At 37.2% G+C, this 22,450-nt stretch overlaps 1 protein-coding gene and 1 long non-coding RNA gene across 2 annotated transcripts; both read left to right on the top strand.

Annotated features, from left to right (window-relative positions):
- The first annotated feature begins 137 nt into the window (after nt 1-137).
- Nucleotides 138-9,952, top strand: LOC127619154 (uncharacterized). Its single transcript, XR_007967536.1, has 6 exons — nt 138-295; nt 686-722; nt 884-1,284; nt 2,267-2,317; nt 7,113-7,149; nt 7,980-9,952. It is a non-coding gene; the product is annotated as an uncharacterized LOC127619154 (long non-coding RNA).
- A 5,064-nt stretch (nt 9,953-15,016) lies between these two features.
- Nucleotides 15,017-21,869, top strand: gpr157 (G protein-coupled receptor 157). The gene is made up of 4 exons (XM_052091595.1): nt 15,017-15,976; nt 16,368-16,581; nt 19,065-19,259; nt 20,355-21,869. The coding sequence occupies exons 1-4, from the start codon at nt 15,600-15,602 to the stop codon at nt 20,568-20,570; spliced, it is 1,002 nt and encodes a 333-aa protein (XP_051947555.1). The 5' UTR covers nt 15,017-15,599; the 3' UTR covers nt 20,571-21,869.
- Nucleotides 21,870-22,450: the final 581 nt, after the last annotated feature.

The following is a 22,450-nucleotide window of genomic DNA, read 5'->3' as shown; positions in this document are numbered from 1 at the left end:
AGGTGAGATCTTAATTGTCCTGTCACCCCTGCTGGTAACTCCTCTCTATTGCTCCTCCTCTTGCCAGTCCTCCCTGCAGAAGCTGTAGAGCAGAGGGCGCACTACAGTGCAAGAACATGCCTTGACTTGTACCGGCTTGTCAGGAGGCAGTTGGGGCTTGTGGTCAGTACCAATAGCTGAGTGTTTTCCTCTGACTGACCTGTAAAAGACGACAACGCTGTACAGATTATGTTGTCTTTGGAATGGCTGGAGTTTGTAATAGACTGAATTGACAAAGAGCTTAAACTAAGACGAGGTAAGTGTCATTCACCAGGTGTAGATTTAAGAATAGAAGTTTTATTCAAAACCTTTTGCCACCACAATACATTTTAAAGTGTAACATTAGTGTTAAAGGTTTATTTTGTTTTATGAATGGCACTCTATGAGAGTCATGATCTGCATTGGTGTGTCTGTCTTAAAGGGATATTTCACCCCAAAATAAACATTTTGTCATAATTTACTCCACCTTATTTTGTTCCAAGCCCATGTCACTTTTCTTCATTAGGCTATAACACAAAAGATGATGAAGGGAGAATGATAGGGGCTGATAGCCTCAATCAGCATTCACTTGCATTATATGGTAAAAAAAAAAAAAAAAAAAAAGAGTAGTTTTAACATTCTTCAAAATGTGTCCTTTGTTTCACAGAAGAAAGAACGTCATATAGGTTTGGAACGACAAGAGAGTGAGTAAAAGTTTTTTTTTTCCCACACATAAACTCTCCATTTTTAGATTAATTAATCTCTTCAAAGAAGGTCATGTTCTTTCTGTCATGTTTTTTTAAGGTCTTATGCTTACTTTTCACAGACATTATTGACCAATTGTTAAATGTCTCTGTACCTTTAGTGCTCTGGTCTCCATCCGTGAACAAATACTGCTGACCTTAACAATAGAAGAAGAAAAAATCAATGTGAAGCAATGGAAGAATATCTTTTGTGTTGTCCAAGCACATATGGATTTGTCTGACTATATAAACGGACGTGCTTTGTGTCTTTGATTAAACAGTCTTCCTCAACTCTGGACATCCCCTTACTAGAAGTTCCCTACCCACACCAAAGTTGATCAGTATTTCGGATGGCTCGACCCCTGAGACTAAAGATTGAGAAAAGATTTGTTTAACTGACTTTCTGACGTTTGTACATTTAATTGGTGGTTACTCCCGTGAAGTAGTGGTTAACTCACAAGCACCTCTGCTGTTGCCAGGAGCATCAATGTTGCTGATAGCAATGTATTTCTCTGGCTGAAAGGTGGGCTGGCTGAATTATTTATGCTTTTTAGCTCTACAAATAGAGCTTACATTGATCAACAGTCTCTTGAGTAAACTGATATTGTTTAGGAATGCATTGTTTGCACTTTGTCACCCCCATATAGCCTTGCAAAGATTTGAGGTTCTTGCTTTTTGGGGGGTAAACAAATAGATTTTTTTATTTAATTTTTTTACCTCTCTGCCCCCTGTGATTTGGGGATATTAGACTTTTTTTTAGATTTGTTTCTGTACTATAGGATTGAATAGTATATTGGTCTTCATAATGCCTCTGAAGGTAAATGTTTAACTTTTTAGTGTGTGTCATTCTCCTCTTATTAATTTGTATTTATTTTTCTCATACTTTTCTCATTATGTCCTTTCCGGTTACTCAACATGAAAGTTGACGTGAAATGGCACTCACAGTATATTTTACGTCCGTGATGAGAAATAATTATGAGGACATTTTGAAAAATAAATGTTGTGGGACTTGAGTTTACTTATTGGAAATCGATGAAATGGTGGAGAGCGGCTTCTATGTGACAGGAGGTTGAAAAATAAGACCAAAACGGAAAGTCTTTCAGTGTTATTACATTTTGATGAAAGACTATTTTCCTATAAAATATCACGCAACAATAAATTGTGTTTAAATGTAAATATGATTGATTTTGCTAATGTTAACATTTTCTATTTTTAAAATCTACCGTTACTTATGATAAATGTTATGTCACCAAAGCAAGTTTTCTTGTAAGTTTCATTTTTCTAGTCAGGGTAAAAGATGAATTGGCCAAACAAAGAAACAAACATGAAACGTTTTGCCAAGTAATATTTAGCAGTACTTTCCCTTTAAGATGATTACGTCTGAGGAATGAAATGACTGCTGTACTATAGACTAGAGTGACAGAACTGTGGGAGAAATAGAAGGAGAAAGGAACAGTGTACATGGAAAATAGAATGGTTGTCACAGCCAAGTGTTTCTTTTACAGAAACTTATCCTGATGTCCGGGGATGAGGAGAGATTCAAAGTAAGCTGTGAGGTGAGTGTACAATCATTGTTATTAAACCATTAATCTTAGTCCTTATTGAATCAGTCTTATGCAGTGTCTTCTAATATGCTTGTGTGTCCCATGTGGAATATCTCAGTACTAACTGCTCATACATCCTGTTTATTTTTCTATTTGTTTCCAACAAATGTGGAAAGCAGTGTTTTAAGGAATCAAAAGGGGGGAAATGCACATTATCACATAATGATAAAAGAAATGTTAAAAGGTTAATTAATAATTTAGATTTCTGGTCTGGTCTGTCCCTTTACCACAGGTTCCAAATATGTTTAAAGCTGAAGTGTGTAATTTTTTTTAATGTTAAAATACTTTCTCCTATCCCAGCCTAATATGGGGAGATAACTATAAGTAAGCATTCGCAGGTTTATTTCTCTGAAAAGTGTAAATACTGTGGCTCTGTTACGCTTTCAGAACTTTCCTGTTTGTTTGATTGGACTGCCTGCCTAACACAGCAACTTTGGCTCAACCAATGGTGTGAATTAAGGGCGGGACTATCTGTTTGTTCACCAATGAAAGACAGGGGGTGTGTTCAGTATACCTGTTTGAAAACAATAATTATTTTGCAATTTATGTGCCAAAGTGGTTCAGAAATTACACACTGCAGCTTTAAATGGAGTAAAACTACTGGTAGAGAATCAGTTGTACCCTTGCGGTATAAATTAATGCACACTTTTTTGAGTATTCATATTGAAACTCATTAATTTGATCTATCAGTTAAAGTAGCACCTGTGTATCTTGGTACTAAAGTGTGTCGGGTGTACAGGCGCACGCCACTGCCAGCTGGCAAGTGTGTGTGTGTGTGTGTGTGTGTGTGTGTGTGTGTGTGTGTGTGTGTGTGTGTGTGTTTTTCCCTGCTTCCTGAAAGCCTTTATTAGAGATTACATCAGGCCCAAAGCAGCCAGGAATTCCTGCCATCATGTGGCCTCAGCAAGCCGTCTGCCTCACGAGACAGACACAGGGACACAACACTGCAATTTAGCAACAGCAGCAGAAACCAGATCACGAGGCGTGTTTGAGTGTGTGTGTGTGTGTGTGTGTGTGTGTGTGTGTGTATGTGTGTGTGTGTGTGTGTGTGTGTGTGTGTGTGTGTGTGTGCGCGCGCATGCGTGTGCTTGCATGTGGGAGTTCTAAATGCTTTTATAAGGCATTGCATGTGATGTAATGATGTAATGGTTTATAGCATTACCTCTGCACTGATTCTACTAACATGAGTATTGTAGCATTCCACTAATTCTAAAGACTGTGAGACAGCTGATAGACAGGGTGTGTTCATGCATGAGTGTGTCTTTGTTTGTCCTCAGAAGCTGGTCAGATTTCCTCAAAGCAGGCTTCATATGTGGTTATAATTCAAAGCCTTTAATCTGATAACATGCACCAGTGTTAAATGGAAATGCTGTAGATTTAATTTAGCATGCATTCTGTCATGTGTTATGCTACGCAAAACACCTCTATTTTTTGATGTGATGGATACATCTAGTAACTAAGAAGCCAGTAGAGCAAGACTGACAGGTTGTCAACCCTCAGGGAGAAATTATGAATTTGATCATATGTGATGGGTTATGAGCTTACCGAGAAATTGTTATCTTTATCAGTATTTTTGTCAGGTTTTCCAGTAATAAAATAAATAAATATAAAACAAGATACATTTACATGAAAAGCAAAATTGATCAAGGTATTAAGACTTGTTTGAAGACAGTCTACAGTGTATATTAAATTGAATAATTTTTCACACCCCACCTCTTTTAAGCATGATTCTAACTAAATCCATGTAGGTTTATTGTTACTGTAAATCATTTTAAAACAATTTTCCAATAGTATATGAAAACGAAACCTAATTTAAGATATTTTTGAAAACAAGTCTTGAAAAGGAAAAACATTTTGTACTGGGAGTAAGTACCAGTATTACATTTTCATTGAGTTTGTTAACGCACACCAATATGCTGATACAGTAACTACCAAAAATGAGCTTATTATAAATATCTGCCAACGCAAGAAAATCGCCTTTACGTAAGAATTGAAATCATCTGATTATTCTCTGCCTTTGATGTCAAAACCTAAACAGTCATGTGCACATTAGATAAGCCAATAAGCATGCCGGTAAAAGGTATTTACATGCAACACAGAGTCAGGGTAATGGGCAAAAATCTACCTGTGTCTATCGGCTTATGCTTAAATCGTTTATGACCTTACTCCAATAAAGAAACGCTGTTTGAGGCATTTACATGAACACACAGGTTGTCAGCTTATACTGAAGTTAAGCTCAATTGAAAGCATTAATTTTGGCCTGCCCCTCCTTTTTAATTTTTTTTTGAAAAGCACAAATCTGGGTTCCAGTAAAGCACTTACAATGTTAGGGAATGGGGCCAATCTGTAGATGTTAAAATACTCACTGTTTCAAAAGTATAGCCACAAGACATAAACATATGCATGTAATCATGATTTTAGTGTGATAAAATCACTTATTAGCCTTTTCTGTGTAGAGTTATAGCCAATTTTACAACTTCGTTGCCATGATAATTTTCAAGAAATCCTAAGACCTTAAAACGACTGTAAAAATGATGATTTAAACAACTTTACAGCTCAAATAATACATGCGTTTTAACTGAAGAATTAATGTAAGTGCTTTTATAAAATTATAAGCTTTACATTTCTGTCTTTAAACCCTTCAAATTTTGGCTCCATTGACTTCCATTGTAAGTGCCTCACTGTAACCTCCATTTTTGCTCTTTTTTTCTTAAAGGATGGACAAATCGAAATAATTTTTTGTGGTCATTAACATTATGCCATAAATGCTGTCGATTGAACCCGGAATATTCATTTAAGTATAATCAGATTTAGATCATGCATCTAAACATGCTCATTGTTAGTCAAATATTAACTGCTCTTAATTCTACAAGACAGATGGAAAACTTTCTATTAGCTGTTCTTTCGTGATTTCTAGTAAAACAAAACCCCCCCCTTTATGTAACTATTTAATTCAAATGGTTTGTTTACAATTTGGGTGAAATTCAGAATTCAAAGAAACTCCATGACAGTACTTCTAGATAGGCCTCAACCTGTTAATGCACCTCTCCCCCATCCCAGAGTGATGTCAGCAAACATGTGATGCAGCAGTCAGTCAAGGTTGTTACTGAAATAGTCTCACAATTACAGGTGTGTTTGCTTAGACTCAGATAACACTGCGGACGCAACGGAATATTGTATCAGTAGTTGCTGTAAAAAGGCATCACTGGTGCCTCTCACTCCGACTGAAGAGCAGTGACGAAGATAATATTATGTACACTACTTAGTCATCTCTTGACCTCAACATGTTTTCATAGGCAAATGCATATGTGAAGGGTTAACGTGGAACCACATTGTTGGGAAGCACTGTGATCTTTATTGCATGCAGTTACTTAAGTCACCAAATAGCACTGTAGAAAAACAGTGGTAGAAGTGGACACCACTTGTGGCAGGCGGGTGACTGGTCACAATGTTATTTTTCGCTTTAGTATGGGATTCTGTGTGTCTGATGACTTGAGTGATTAAGCCGATGTGACACACACACACAGCCAATGCGGCAAAATCACGTACAACGTTTCAAAACACACTGATCCGATTTTACTGTCACTTGCAGTCACACAAGCATTTGTTTATTAAATTGTTACTTTCTCTCTCTCTCACACTTTTTCTTTCTCTTTAATTGTGCCACCACTTTCTCTTCTTCATTTCTGCTCTCCCACGCACAAACAAACTCTCTCCCACTCTGCTGTAAGTGAGCAGAACAACCATCTTTCTATCTTCTCTGGCACAGCCCTTAAGAGAGAGGCCACCTGCCCAAAATAGCTTCACTGTGGGGAATACCAACAGATAGGGCCTTAACATTGCTTCCGTAGCTGAACAACAAATCAGGGCCCGGGCCAGCCCTCCCTCATCTCAGTCATAAACGTATGACACACTCATGCACACACTCTCTCGCTCTAACATACAGATCCACACAGTTTCTTACAGGCAGCTGAACTATTTAAACCTAGATTCAGCATATATTTGAGAATAAGTGAGTCACACTGCTATTTGTGGTGCAGAGGGTTGAGCATAGTTCATATAAGTAATAAAGGAAGGTGCGCTCTCCCCTCCCTGAGGTGTGGCAGATCTCTCTATCTCTCAATGTATCGAGTCTTTCTCTATCTTTCTCTATCAGAAGTAAGTTTAATATGCGTGATAGCAGTGTGATTACTGTCCTAAAGTTCAGACAGAGTGCCATGTCAGTGTATTCTTAGGGTTTATTTTCATCTTGCATCTTGTGATTTTAGTTTAAGGTAAGTGTTGCGGGCTCTGTAATACTTTTGGTGACACTTTACAATATGGTTCTATATGTCAGCATTAGTTGACATAATAGCATGGACATAATCATAATCAATACTACGGCAGCGTTTAGTCATCTTGGTTAATGTAATATATCTCGACATATACTATACACTTGTTGTATAGTAAATGTATTATGAAGGAACAATGAACAGTAGTGTATTTATAAAATAACATTAACCAAGATTAATACATTCTATAAAATGTGTTAATTGTTAGTTCATGATACCTAATGCACCAAAAAATTAAAATTCTGCCATCATGTGTACTCATTCTCATATTGTATCAAACTGTCTTCTGTCGAACACGAGGATACATTTTAAAGAATATTTAAGCTTCTTTTTTTTCCCCATTCAATAAACGTGATTGGTGACTGAGACTGTCAGTCCCTAACATTCTGCCTAACATCTCCTTTTGTGTTCCACAGAATAAAAGAAGCCATACACGTTGGGAGCGATATGAGGGTGAGTGAATTATTATAGAATTAGATCGGGAAAGTTTCTTTGATGAAGGCTTGACAAGGCCTTGTCTGAAAGTTTAAACCAGTTTGAAAAGTTTGAAGTTCAATGGTTAGCAATGGTCAGTTAGCTTTAGAGATCAACTTAAAGCTGATTAAAGGCCTAGTGAATGCTGGAATTTGAATCTTGGCCTGTTTTAACATTCTATGTTAGTCTGTGGGGTTTTTCCAAAATTTGGTCATCCATTGTGCAAAAAAGTTTGATCAGTTAAAAAAAAGTCATAGCAACCTGAGTTAGAAAAGTATGAAAGTATTTGCCGAGTTTGGTGGATGTAGCTTGAAAGCTTTAGGAGGAGTTGCAATTGACCATTTTGGTCTTAGTTTAAGGATTTTGGAAAAACCCTAAACCATCTCTGTGCAATAACAGTATGTTGGCTTAGTGAAGCCAATAAAATTATCATTATAGTTAAAGTATCCCTTTTACTAATGTTAACATATAGAACCATATTTTAAAATGTGTTACAATTTACTCTATTTAATTCTACCCTTGAGGTCAGTGTCTCTGTGTATCAACCAGCTGTGATGCTGAAATTAATGATGCGTCTAAACTCACAGATGGAAAATGTGATTTTTGGTACTTTCTATCTTTCGTCATACAGCCATCATTGCTCATACATTCTCTTACAGTTGCCGTTTTTTGTCCCCTTTGTCTCGTGGTTTAATGTGTCAGTTGGATTCTTTCATTTTGTTCCCCGTGTTGCCTCACACAGTTTTGTTTGCGCACACAGCGGTGAGGTGTAATAAACTGGAAGTATGAGATATTTTCTGTGTTTTCAGGAGACTGTTCACCTACCGGCATCTCTTGGAAACCAAAAGCAGAACTAGGGGTTATTTGCTAAGAGGAAATCTTCCTCTGTCACCGGCTGTCACTGAAGGATTGCGGACATTCCATTGGCAAAGTATTAAAGTGTCCTGATCGAGCTACCCCGCAGAAGACGGGAGAGTCACATACCAGATCCTTTGGATGATGGTGAAAGATTGGTAGTGATGGAAGGAGAGGAGAAAGCGAGGGATGGGGGGGCACTGCTGTGAGTGGTTCTTTGGCAGTGTCTTAGCTGGTTGTTGTGTGGAGTGAGAACGATGCAATCAGCAAGTATACTGCCGCAGAAACTCGTCACCTTGGAAGGCCCATCCATCCGACCTCGCTCACGCAATCACCCGCCAACACATGCGCTCAGAGGCTGGAGAGAGACACAGAGAGATGGAGAGAGGAGAAAACTCAATCCGTTCATATTATCAGCTCTCTAAAAACAGAGCTTCTCCTCTGCCTTCATTCATGCCACTTCATCTAATTGTGAGTGTCAGCCTTTGTGTTTTATTCACCGCTTGTTGAATATTTAAAGGGATAGTACACCCAAAAATGAAAAACCATGTTGTTCCAAATCTGTATGACTTACTTGCTCCCATGGAGCACAAAAGTAAATAAAAGGGAAAGGGTTTGTTACAGTCTCACTTTTATTATTATTATTAAATGGAAAAAAGAAGATACAATGGAAGTGAATGGTGACTGAGGCTATAATTCTGCCTAACATTTCCTTTTGTGTTCCACTGAATGATGATGGAACAGATTATGACAGAATTTTGAGGGTGAACTATTCCTTTAACAACTGACTGATTTCATTCATTTATAAGTGAAAGATTGAGTTACACTTTCTGTTTTATTTGTCAAGTTTTAGTTCTTGTAATCAATAGTTGTTTTTATTCCTTCTGTTATTCTGTTGATCAGGGATGATGAAGTTACCTGTTATTATGAGAATCAGCTGTCCATATTTTGCAGTTTCAGTATTTCCATGAAGTAGTGTGTCCTGTTTATATCTGGCCTATACTTAGCTTACAGTCTTGTTGTGATGCATTCATCCTGAACTCTGCTAATGGAACAAAACATATATTATCATCATGACAAAAAAAAAAAAGAAAACAGAAAAACGTAAAGTAGGCTACTCTTTCCGATTTGAGCATGTGTACTGCATATAGAATGTTAGAAGTATTAATTATCTTTTTTAAATGTGACTGTGTTTTAATAATAATTCAACATGTATTAATTTTGTCTAAATAATAACCATATTTATTTTGAAAGGGTCATTTTTTATTTTTTATTTATCTATTTGTGGCATATGTTTGGTAGTATGTTTAAAGCAATATGTGTGTATTGTGTGTATTAAAGTCAAGTTTCATTTTCAGAGCACTGCATTAGTGTTGAGTTTCAATTGTTGATCATCAAACAGCAATAAATGTTTTTAAAGCTTCAAATTTTTCATGCATAATTTTCCTTGCAGTTATGCAGCAAATTCCAAAGAGTCAGTTGTGTGATTAATGCCCCAGACATAGTCAAAGTATTCTGAATTTGATCTAACTTATCTCTGAGTCTGGATTGTATTATGTCAGTGGCTCAAGAGTTGCATTTACATGTATTATCTGTGATAACAAGATCAAAACTGAACTTGCCTTGTTAACCAGTCCTTCTGATCCTCACTGGCACTTACATATCAGAATGCAAAACACGTGTTTTTATTTGGTCCCTGATACCTTGCTCTAACTGGTATATGTACTCAAATCTACTCTACGTCAGATTACGCAACAACAAATAATACAATAATATATACCAGCCACTCTTCACATTTCAACTACAGTGATGCTGTCTGCCAAAGGCCTTGTCTTTATGTTCACACATTACAACTTTTAGGGTGTATCTTTACACATTTCTTGCACAATTTAGGTTTCTGTTTAATTACTTATTAAAAGGTGAAATTCCCAAAAATGAAATTCTTTCATCATTTACTTACCCTTATGCCATTTGTGAATTGTCCAGATGTGTCTTTCGTTTGCTGAACACAAATGAAAAATTTTAGAAGAAGAATCTCAGCACTGTTGGTCCTCACAGTGCAAGTGAACAGTGGTCAGAACTTTGAAGCTCCAAAAATCACATAAATGCCACACAAAAGTAATCCATATTACTCCAGTGGTTAAATCTACATCTTCAGAAGTTATATAATAGGTGTCGGTGAAAATAGATCAATATTTAAGTCCTTTTGTCTACAAAACTTCACTTTCTTACACATTTTGTAAGTGAAAATGGAAATATTAGGCACAATGTTTGAGACTGACAGCCTCAGTCACCATTTACTTTAATTGTATGAAGTTGAAAAAAGAAGAAAGTTACAGAGGTTTAAAAGAACATGATAACAAATAAATATTGACAGAATTTTTATTTTTGGTGTAATCTATCCCTTTAAGAGCATAGATTCAATAAAATAAGACCCCTTCTTGCACTTTAACACTTATATGGAGTAATGAGACTCTTCAGGGATGCAAATGGGCATGAGGATCTCTCTTCAAAATGTCCTGGACATACAGCTCAAAAAGGTGCTGAGAAGAAAGTTGCCTTTAAAAGAGGAAAAAGAGAAAGCATTGATTTTCTTTCCCCTCCTCCACTTTCTACCTCTCTCCCTGAAATTAAATGATGTACTGCATTGAAACACAATGCTGCAGTTTTCTTTGATCTTAGGCACAGTATTGTGCCATTGGTGACAGTTTGATAAAAGGAGTTATGTTCTCCAAAAAATAATCTTGGCCTGAAAAATGGACCAATATAAAAAAATAAAAATCTCTCCTCACTGGATACTTTTTTTCCAAACAAACGCCATCTCAATCCAAAAATTCCAGAGAGACAACTCCAAAAATGTATATTTTAGGTTGATGCAGACACATGGCCTCATTAATGTTAAGCTTGATAAATTATGGTTGTTTATCAAATATTCTGAAATCACTTTCTCACCACAAGGGTATCCTGATAGCCTAGGATTTTTGTCTTCCTTGCTCTATAACTGTGGCCTACTTCAGGATTGACTCAAAGCACAAATACTGTACAATCCCATCAGCCAGGAGAAATAAACATTTTGAGGCTCAGCAGACGTTAACATCAGTAATAATGAATAGCTTTAATCTGATCAGACCAATTAGCTGAGCCTCGTCTATTATTTTTATACACTGAAAAAAAAAATTGGTTTTACGTATTTCAATTATGAATGTTGGTTCCACATAATGCTAATTAGTTTCCTTAATATAAAATTAAAATGTAGGCTCAACTTAAATGTTTTGTTTCATAAAAAGTTAATCTCGCTTAAATTAGATCTGTCCAAATTACTCCACTTAATTTAACAGCTTGCTGCTAGCTAGTAACAATATTCAATAGGATAGTATAGATATATTTTTGATCAGTATGACAAGGATGGTGCTGTCGAGAGTCTACTGATCCTCAATAAGTCTGTATTCTGATGATCCTTCAGTCTTCGTTTCATGACAGAATCAATATACACATATTGTTCTGCAAAGTACAATGTTGAAACCACCCATCCCTACCTAACCATTAGCTTCACTCTTCTCTACAATGGTAACCTCCGAAAAATATCTACAATGACAGAAACGTTTCTAAATACCATCAGAATCTAAATCAGAATGAGCCTTATTGGCAAGTGTCCTCATGTACACGAGGATATATATATAAAAATATATATATATATTTATTTATTTTTATTTATTTTTTTACAAGTGCACATAGAAAATTACAGTGAGACACAGAATATAAAACAAGGTAAGAGTAGCCTATAACATACGAATAAGACATACAAATAATAGGACATATAACAGAATGGCGAATGTACATGTGTAAGTGGTAATGTAATGTATGTACAGCTATTTGATTAAATATGTGAATTTCAGAACATTAAACACCAGATGCAAGTCTCCTACTTCTTTCATTTTGTGTAGAAATACCTTAAAATAACACTTAATTTCAAATGTACTCACCCAATCCAGTCTCATGCAAAGCATGCTGGGAAATGTAAATCCCCTGCCCCGTTTCAGAAATACTTTGATTCAACACATTTTTTTCATATAGTCCCAACACAATTGGATTAAATAAACATAGTTGGATTGTACACAATTAAAATAAAATAAATTAAATTGAGACCAAATACTAAAGAATTGTTGGATTAACTCAGTTTAATTAAGTACATTGAGAAAGCAGTAAAAATCACGTTGAGTGAACACTGTCCGTTAGTAGTCCGAATCAATTTGATCATTTCATATCAATGTAATCATGTCACTTTTTATGACAGTTAAATTTTACTTTGACTTACACAATATAATTACAGGTGAAACTCGAAAAATTAGAATATCGTGCAAAAGTTCATTAATTTCATTAATTCAACTTAAAAGGTGAAACTAATATATTATATAGACTCATTACAAGCAAAGTAAGATATTTCAAGCCTTTATTTGATATAATTTTGATGATTATGGCTTACAGCTTATGAAAACCCCAAATTCAGAATCTCAGAAAATTAGAATATTGTGAAAAGGTTCAGTATTGTAGGCTCAAAGTGTCACACTCTAATCAGCTAAACACCTGCAAAGGGTTCCTGAGCCTTTAAATGGTCTCTCAGTCTGGTTCAGTTGAATTCACAATCATGGGGAAGACTGCTGACCTGACAGTTGTGCAGAAAACCATCATTGACACCCTCCACAAGGAGGGAAAGCCTCAAAAGGTAATTGCAAAAGAAGTTGGATGTTCTCAAAGTGCTGTATCAAAGCACATTAATAGAAAGTTAAGTGGAAGGGAAAAGTGTGGAAGAAAAAGGTGCACAAGCAGCAGGGATGACCGTAGCCTGGAGAGGATTGTCAGGAAAAGGCCATTCAAATGTGTGGGGAGCTTCACAAGGAGTGGACTGAGGCTGGAGTTACTGCATCAAGAGCCACCACACACAGACGGGTCCTGGACATGGGCTTCAAATGTCAAACGTCTTACCTGGGCTAAAGAAAAAAGAACTGGTCTGTTGCTCAGTGGTCCAAAGTCCTCTTTTCTGATGAGAGCAAATTTTGCATCTCATTTGGAAACCAAGGTCCCAGAGTCTGGAGGAAGAATGGAGAGGCACACAATCCAAGATGCTTAAAGTCCAGTGTGAAGTTTCCACAGTCTGTGTTGGTTTGGGGAGCCATGTCATCGGCTGGTGTTGGTCCACTGTGCTTTATTAAGTCCAGAGTCAACGCAGCCGCCTACCAGGACATTTTAGAGCACTTCATGCTTCCTTCAGCAGACAAGCTTTATGGAGATGCTGACTTCATTTTCCAGCAGGACTTGGCACCTGCCCACACTGCCAAAAGTACCAAAACCTGGTTCAATGACCATGGTATTACTGTGCTTGATTGGCCAGCAAACTCGCCTGACCTGAACCCCATAGAGAATCTATGGGGCATTGCCAAGAGAAAGATGAGAGACATGAGACCAAACAATGCAGAAGAGATGAAGGCCACTATTGAAGCATCTTGGTCTTCCATAACACCTCAGCAGTGCCACAGGCTGATAGCATCCATGCCACGCCGCATTGAGGCAGTAATTAATGCAAAAGGGGCCCAAACCAAGTACTGAGTACATATGCATGATTATACTTTTCAGAGGGCCGACATTTCTGTATTTAAAATCCTTTTTTTTTTATTCATGTAATATTCTAATTTTCTGAGATTCTGAATTTGGGGTTTTCATAAGCTGTAAGCCATAATCATCAAAATTATATCAAATAAAGGCTTGAAATATCTTACTTTGCTTGTAATGAGTCTATATAATATATTAGTTTCACCTTTTAAGTTGAATTACTGAAATTAATGAACTTTTGCACGATATTCTAATTTTTCGAGTTTCACCTGTATGTTCTCATCTCAAACATAAATGTATTAGGTTGATTTTAAATGTATTGCTTTAGTATATTCAATATAGCTGCTTTCCATTTGTTTCAGTGTAGAAAGAAATGGATGATAATATAGATAGACATAGATAGATAGATAGATAGATAGATAGATAGATAGATAGATAGATAGATAGATAGATAGATAGATAGTTAATTAATACAAATTAAATTAATAATTTGTATGAAAAGTTTTAGTTTTGACACTGTAACTTATGATACCTAAAAAATATCAGACCAATTAGCTGATCCACAACTATTAAAGGGATAGTTCACCCAAAAATGAAAATTCTCTCATCATCTCTCATCACCCTCATGCAGATCTCACACATATATGTATGACTTTCTTTCTACACAAATGAAGATTTTTTTGAAGAATATCTCAGCTCTGTTGGTCCATACAATGCAAGTGAATGGACAGAACTTTGAAGCTCCAAAAAGCACATAAAGGCAGCATAGAAGCAATCCATAAGAATCATGTGGTTAAATACATGTCGTCAGCAGTGATTTGATAGGTGTGGTTTGCTTTTTACTATATATTATCCTCCCTGCCTAGTAGGTGGCGATATGCACGAAGACTGTGAATTGCCAAAAACAAAAGAAGAATGTATTAAGAATGAAGTAAAAAAGGACTTTAATATTGATCTGTCTCACCTATCATATTGCTTCTGAAGATATTGATTTAAACACTGGAATTCTTATGGGTTACTTTTATGTTGCATTTATATGCTTTTTGGAGCTTCAACGTTATGGCCACCATTCACTTGCATTGAATCGTCCAGCAGCATTGAGATATTATTTTTAAACAGAAAAAAAGAAAGTCATACGCATCTGGGATTGCATGAGGGTGAGAAAATGATGAGAGAATTTTCATTTTGGGGTGAACTATCCCTTTAACTAGATGGAGAGAGACACACACACAGACACAGACAGACAGATAGATAGATTTGAAAAAGTTAATACATTTGTGGATAAGATTGGTAAGTGACCAATACCTTTACGTTTTATGGCAGTTCACATTACGCCATCTGATGGCGTATTACAATGATTGCAGTAGTATTTAAATGTCAACAATTGGAGACATATTCAAGGCGCATAGATAGTTTTCGCGTAGTTCCATTCGGAATGTTGAAGTTGCTTCACATGTTTACAAGTTCCAGAACGGTATTACCGGAAGAATGACGTTTGGTGGACAATGAATATCGTTTGAATTCGAATATTTACCCACAGGCGGCGTGTGGCAATGACTTCACGTTGTTAAAAGCAAGTACTCAAGAACAAATCTGAGTTTGCCAACCTAGCGCTACGGGTTGCGATTTTCATAAAGAAGACTGTTTTATAAGGAGAATAAATATAGTTCGTTATGGGAACAAGAGAGAATTGATCCCATGTTGTTGTTATTGTCGAGACATTATTTCACTGCCTCTTTAGTAGCGAAGAAGCTGTTGGGCTGCCTGAATTCAAGCCTCTTACGCTGCTGGATCTTAAAGTCCGTCTGTTTTTGCAGAGGAATGCTTCGTCAGTGAAAACGGACTGTAAATCTCGGTGGATGCCATACTTGTAGATTTGAATTGATACTTTGAAAAAGACTCGACATATACAGACATCTTAACAAAGGCGCTGGCTGGTACACTTAAATTCAATAAACTGGAAAACTATGGCCGTGACGAATCAGACTGAGGTGCATGTTTACGAAAAGGTTGTTATCTTAATGTCATGTGTACTTTCATTTTTTGGTTCACTTTTAATCATATGCACGTATGTAAGTTGGCGCGACCTGAGAACTACACCGCGTAAACTGCTCGTGTATCTGTCTATCGCTGACCTGTTGTCTGCCCTCTCGTACTCGTACGGCGTTTGGAGGGACTTCCACTCTGATTCTGTGGACTGCATTACGCAAGGTGCAATTTCCACATTTGCGAACACAAGCTCGTTCTTCTGGACTGTGGCTATTGCCATTTACTTGTACATTTTTATTGTAAAGTCCAGCCAGAGGCAGGCCGATAACTTGGTGCTGTATTCTCATCTTATCAGGTAAACTCTTCCTCTTCAAAGCATATTTCCTCTGTCAGGAGGGGCTAAATACCTTTCACTTTTGCTTTATTGTCAGTTTCAATACTTTTTATACCATATTTCAGCATTTACCATCTGTTAATTTGAGTGTTCTTCGTTTATATTTGTAGTTCCAAAAGGGTTTTATGCTTGCCCCAATTTACATATAATTAACTGAAGGTTGTTTTCTCCCTAGTTTTAGGTATAATATTTTGGCTTCATAAAGTATTTTAGTCTGTCAGTTTTCTTTACATCCACGAAGACTATAAGAAAGAGTATGTGATGCAGTTCACATGATAGAGTATGATAGAAGTTATCTGAATCTTGATATGTTTCCTCTGTAAAAGTTCATGTGATTTGTTGTTTGTGTCAGCTGGGGTGTTCCTTTCGCCATCACTGTGGCAGCCCTCTCCCTGCAGAAGATCGGCTATGATGCCTCTGAAGTGTCTGTTGGTTGGTGCTGGGTGAACATCCAAGCTGAAGACCATGTGCTGTGGATGCTGCTCACAGGAAAGATCTGGGAGTTCATCGCCTATGTCACTCTGCCAGTCCTGTATATCCTTATTAAGATACATATTCGAAAAGCAGTAAGTCCACTGCAGTTCATCAAAGGCAGCTTAATCATTTACTCACCCTCATGCCATCCTAGGTGTGTATGACTTTCTTTCTCTTCTGCACAAACAATGATTTTTAGAAGAATATTTCAGCTCTGTAGGTCCTCACAATGCAAGTGCCAAACATTTTAATGTCCAAAATGCACATAAAGGTATTTTAGAAGTAATCCATAAGACTCCAGTTGTTAAATCGAATCCATGTCTTCAAAAGGTGAGAAACAGATCAATATGTAAGTCCATTTTTACTTTAAATTCTCCTTCCTGCCAACAGGTGGCAATATGCATGAAGAATGTAAATCGCCAAAAGCAACAGAAGAAGAAAGTGGAGATTGACTTAAAGGTGCTGTAAGTGATTTTTGCCTTTCTATGTCCACAAGGCAAAACTGTTGGATTAGCTATCCCCCCTCTTTCCAAAATCCCTGCACTCCAAAGATACCAAATGAGCTTTTTATACTGACATCAAGAAGAAACGGTTGCTAAAAACAACAGCAGCAAAATAGCGCCCTCATTTGACAACTGTTATGAAAACATTGCTTAAAAATGGCAGTAAGCCTCAATAATTTGCCTCAGCTACAACACTATGATAAAGTGCAATATGATTGACTGGTCGAAAGCACCGTTGTCACAGAGACAGATGAGATATCTCATGACACTTATTTCATTAAATCTCTCAGGGAGTAGGAACAATTTTTGCATACATTTCCATGAAAAAGAATGCTTACAGCACCTTTAAGTTGCATCCGAAAAAGCGTACTGTCACAGTATGTACTATATTTGATGAAGGGTGCACTTATCCGCCGGCAAAACAGTATGTTGTTTTAGGAAGGCATGCGAGTAGTATGAATAGATTTCGGACATACTTCATCCAGGTCATTGGCATCATCTCATGACCCTAATATATGATGTAATAACAACAACTGCTAAAACTATCTGTTCTGGTTTTGTTAAACCATTTGAGCACAAGGAACAATTATCTTAGTATAAAGCACTTACTGTTGAGAAAAGCTGTCCAATTTGTGATTCAATGCTGTTCCTTTAAATCAAGTGTTTTGAATGTGACATCCCCTCAGCTCCCGAGGGATTATGGGATCGTTAAGTGTCCAGTCGATCCGCACTTTAGAATTTCACCAGAAATAGTAGGTCATCCAGGTACTTCTCGCTTACTGCTTCTTGAATACTGTGGATTCGGACCTACTACTCCATTGGCATACTGCCTTTGTAGTAGAGAAGTATGGCTATTCGGACACAGTGTTTGACATAAATATTGATCTGTTTCTGACTTATCACATCACTTCTGTAGAGATTGATTTAACCACTGGAGTATTATGGATCACTTTTATGCTGACATAATGTGCATTTGGAGCTTCCGAATTTTGATACCAATTCACTTGCATTGTATGGGTCTACAGAGCTGAAATATTCTTCTAAAAACCTTTGTTTGTGTTCAGCAGAACAAAAAAAGTCATAGAGATGGAATGAAAGTGCGTAGATAATGAGAGAATTTTCATTTAAAAATTAAAAATTGTGTCGAACTTGTTCTCTTTCTCTCTCTCTTTCCCTCCCTTTTAATCGCGATTAACTTTGGAAAAAGTTAAGAAAAAAGTGATTATTCCCGAAATTGACTGACAGCATTTATATATATATATATATATATATATATATATATACACACACACACACACACAGTATATATCTGTATATGCATATATTAGTGCTGTCAGTCGATTAAAATATTAATTCACGATTAATTGCTTCCTTTTTCAAAGCTAATCACAATTTATTGCATTTTGCACATGCTGAAAATTTGTTATATACAGTATATTAAGTCTGTCAAATTAAAATGTGAAATTTTAAATATTTGTCGATTCGAGCGCTGATGTTAACTTATATTTTTGGACTAAAACAGATGAAGTGCAATGAATAAAACAGAACGTGGGTGTCTTGAGATGTCTTGTATGTTTTATCCCCATATTAGAAGTAATGTCTTTATAATTTAATTCAGAATATAATAAATATGAAAATTCAGATAATAAAAATATACATTGCATTATTGTGGCAGACAAGTATTGATTGGGCAATACAAAATGTTGCTTTAGAATGCAATATATTGTTAATTTCCATATAATTGAACAAGACTATCATTAGCCTACAATCCACAGCAATCCATTTAGCAAATGAATCATCAATCTATCCCACCATGTCTTATTATTTGGGCTTTTCTAAGGATGTGCCTATGTGCATGCATCAGATGACAACATGACTGCATTTGAAACCACATGGTTTAGTGGTTGGGTTTTGCTATTTCATTGCTATGAAAAAGGCATCTCCTAGCTCATGCATGAAAAATTCAAGATCGTTTTTTTAACAATTGCTATCATTACACTTTATTTAACACTGAAGGTGTTGATGCTGATCTCTTTTTTTGTTCTTGTTTTATTCTGTGTTATGTCTTAAAGCATGCAGCCCTGTCAGAGTACCGTCCAATCCTGACCAGCAGTCCTGTCTCTCACTCATTGTCCTCCATGGCAGACAGGAAACTCACCCTCATCCCCGTTATTTTCATAATGCTCCGCATGTGGAGTACCATCCGCTTTCTGCTCTTGCTGACTGAATCCCCTGCAAGGCAAAACCCAGTGCTGGTGACCTTGCATGTGAGTGTGAGACTCGATTCCACAGTTCCACTTATGGCACTTTTCCACTGCACATTACAGTTCGACTCGACTCTACTCACTTTACTTTTCTGAGTTTGCTTTTTCACTGCAGTTTAGTGCTGCCTCAACGTGGGTGGGATTATAGGCTGATCGTCATAGTTGCGCCGCCTCTACTGCAGTGACATCATCATCTTAAACGCGACACAAGCATTACTGACCATAAACAATAACACGACCACTAGCTGTTAGCTACTAGCTCATTGTGCTTTATAAAGCAGTTGTTGCATGGTGATTTTACACAAGTGTAACAGTTAAATTGGCCTGGTTGTTTTAGAAGCAAGCTTTCCAGTAGCTGGTCAACTAAATAAAGTGAAGCTTTCAAGCAGAGTATAGAGTTAACGTAACAAAACGTACCATACTCCATCGTGGACTCCAATAATGCCGTGGCCGAGTCCAGGGCACTCTCCCTCCCTTTGCCATAGATGGTTTCACTTGGTTCTGTTTGAACCTCTCCAGCTGTTGTGGTCCTTGATGGTTCTGTAGTCACTTTTAAAAAAAATATTTACTTTTCCCTACACTGATGGTAGTGCCCTGATGGTAGCCCCGATGGTAGCCGTGTGCGGCCAATAGCTAAGACACTTCCTGAAAGACTTTTTCGTTTTTCGCAGCTAATGAGAGGAACGTCTGCCCCACGTTTGTTGACCACAGCATGGTTTTGCACAGTCATTTCTTTTTACAATTAGAATGTTGCTTGAACAAATGATACTGTTGCTAACTTTAAAACTAGTGGGTTGATGTCCTGTGTCGCAAATCCAGTGACGCCGGTTGTGACAATTCTCTCTGACCAATGAGTGATCTGCAGGGTTTTGACGTCTCATTTTGTATCGGCTCGGCTCGCTTGGAACCTCAACCGAGGTGCTAAAAAAAGAGTCGAGTCGAGCTGATCCATGCAGTGGAAAAGCCCCATGAGTTAGCCCACAATGAACTTAAATTAGTCCCGTTCACTTTCTTCACCATAAGTGTGATGTATTTTATTTGTGTACTTCATCAAAGTCAACCCAATGAGCCTTATGAAGTGTTTTCTTTTCTCTGTAGGGGATTGGGAACACCTTTCAGGGAGCTGCGAACTGCATCATGTTTGTGCTGCTCACTCCCTCAATTAGATCACGATTGGTGGCTCTGCTATGCTGCAGAGGTCGAGACAGACCCCGGAGCTCGGAATCATTGTTCCAGAACAGGGAAAATGTGTATACATCTTCACACACTGAGGAGAACTCCAGCCCCCAAACCTTGGAGGACAGTGAGGATTAAGGGCTGCTGCTATTTTCCTGCATTTCTTTGACTTCCAAGAGATGTTCTCTTCCAGGAACGCACAAAGGTTGGATGATACAGAGAGTGAAAGCTCTTTCTGGCTCTCTACTGTGGCTTAGAGGTTGTGCCAGAGCATAAAAGGAATAGTCTGTTGCCATTTATAAACCCTTGTGTCCTTCCAGATGTGTGTGACTTTCTTTTTTCTTTGTAACACAAAAAGCAATATTTTGAAGAACACTATGTTTTTGTCTATACCATTACAAAGAGTGGGGACTGGTGCTTTCAAGCTTCAAAAAGGATGCAAACGTGCTAAAAACTTATCATTAGTTAATTCACAAATCAGACTTGATCCGGTTCTCGAGTTCAACTTACTCAATTATCTGGTTGGGGCAGATAATCTTTGAATAGCAACTTACCTTTTGGTCTGTTCATTACATAAGGCTATTGCATGACTTCAGAAGACTTGGAATATAGTGCAAGTCCAATGACAACTTTTATGATACTTTTATAGTGCAATTCATCCTATTTGGAAGTTTGAAAGCATCAGTCCCCATTCATTGTAATGCATGGGAAAAAAACATTGAGAAAAAAAAAAATCTAAATTCCGATTTGGAACGACTTGAGGGTGTGTAAATGATGGCATAAGTACATTTTTTCTGTGAACTAAACTCAGCCTTCTTGTTTGACCAAGTGCCTTTTTTGGAATTTCAGGGGACTGCAGTCACATGCTCATAAGCCGCAGATCAAGCAACACAAACGCACTTTATGTTAACGGTTTAGCTCAGCACTTTAGGTGTAAGGCTTTCTCTGTTCGAGAGCCTCTCAAATCTGTTTTCTTATTGCTGCCACATATGTTCCGTGTTCATTTAAACAGAAATAAGATCTGTAGCTCAGGGGAAGCAAGGATATGGCAATTTATTATCTAGTGACAAAATGGCAAATGTACTGTTAAGTGTTTTTACAAGGGATTTTTTTCCTCCCCCAGCAAAGCACATACTGTACACACTTAATGCAAAGATGTCTCTGAAACAAATTTCTTTATATCCAAAAGGCATTTTAAAAACATTGCAATGTATGATCTATTATATATATCCTTTGACATATTTGTACTGTGTATTATAGTTGTGGTCTCTTTGCAGTATAGGGTTACATGTACTTGCTTGGCAAAACTTGCCACAACATGCACATCTAGTCAGACAGAAAAAAGAGGAAAATAGTGCCTTTAAAAACTGCACTTCTACACGGCACTGCATGTAGTTATATTTTATCAATATATCAACTGATTTGAATAAAGTGATTAATTACTTGATACTAAATCTGAGGAGTCTGTAATCACTGTATGCTCTTTCTTTACCAAAATGTCTGGATCATAATGTCCTTATATTATTAAATGATTGGGCCAATAGGTGCGCTCACCCTTCACATGCAGATATGTTGGTGCAGATCTCTTTTAACATTGGCTAATATGCATTTAGAGTGGGGCAGAGCTGTAGCTGAGCCACAGTTAATATTTGATGATACATGCCAGTTTAACCAGTCAGGATACAAAAGTGACTTCTCCATTATTTCAGCATGATACCAGGTCTGCTTTCTGTTTGTAAGAAGAAGAGGAACCGTTCTGAAGATAGCTGGCAAAAGGGCGCAAACACATTGTTTTTAATGTATTGACTGGTTATGTGAGCTGAGAGAAGAGGATGTAGCAACGTTGGTTATATATTCTTATGGTATCACTGACCCTGAGGCAGTATCAGTTGACAAGCCGGTCTTATGACTAGCTCATAACAGCAGCTTATTGAGGGGGAAACATGGCTCTGCAGTCAGTTTTGAAGCATGTGTCATGAATTCTGGTGTAATTACAAATGCAATTCCATGTTAAACTG

The sequence above is a fragment of the Xyrauchen texanus genome, chromosome 25 (assembly GCF_025860055.1).
Source record: "Xyrauchen texanus isolate HMW12.3.18 chromosome 25, RBS_HiC_50CHRs, whole genome shotgun sequence".
Classification (NCBI taxonomy): Eukaryota; Metazoa; Chordata; class Actinopteri; order Cypriniformes; family Catostomidae; genus Xyrauchen; species Xyrauchen texanus.
This window is presented reverse-complemented; position numbering and strand designations above follow the sequence as displayed.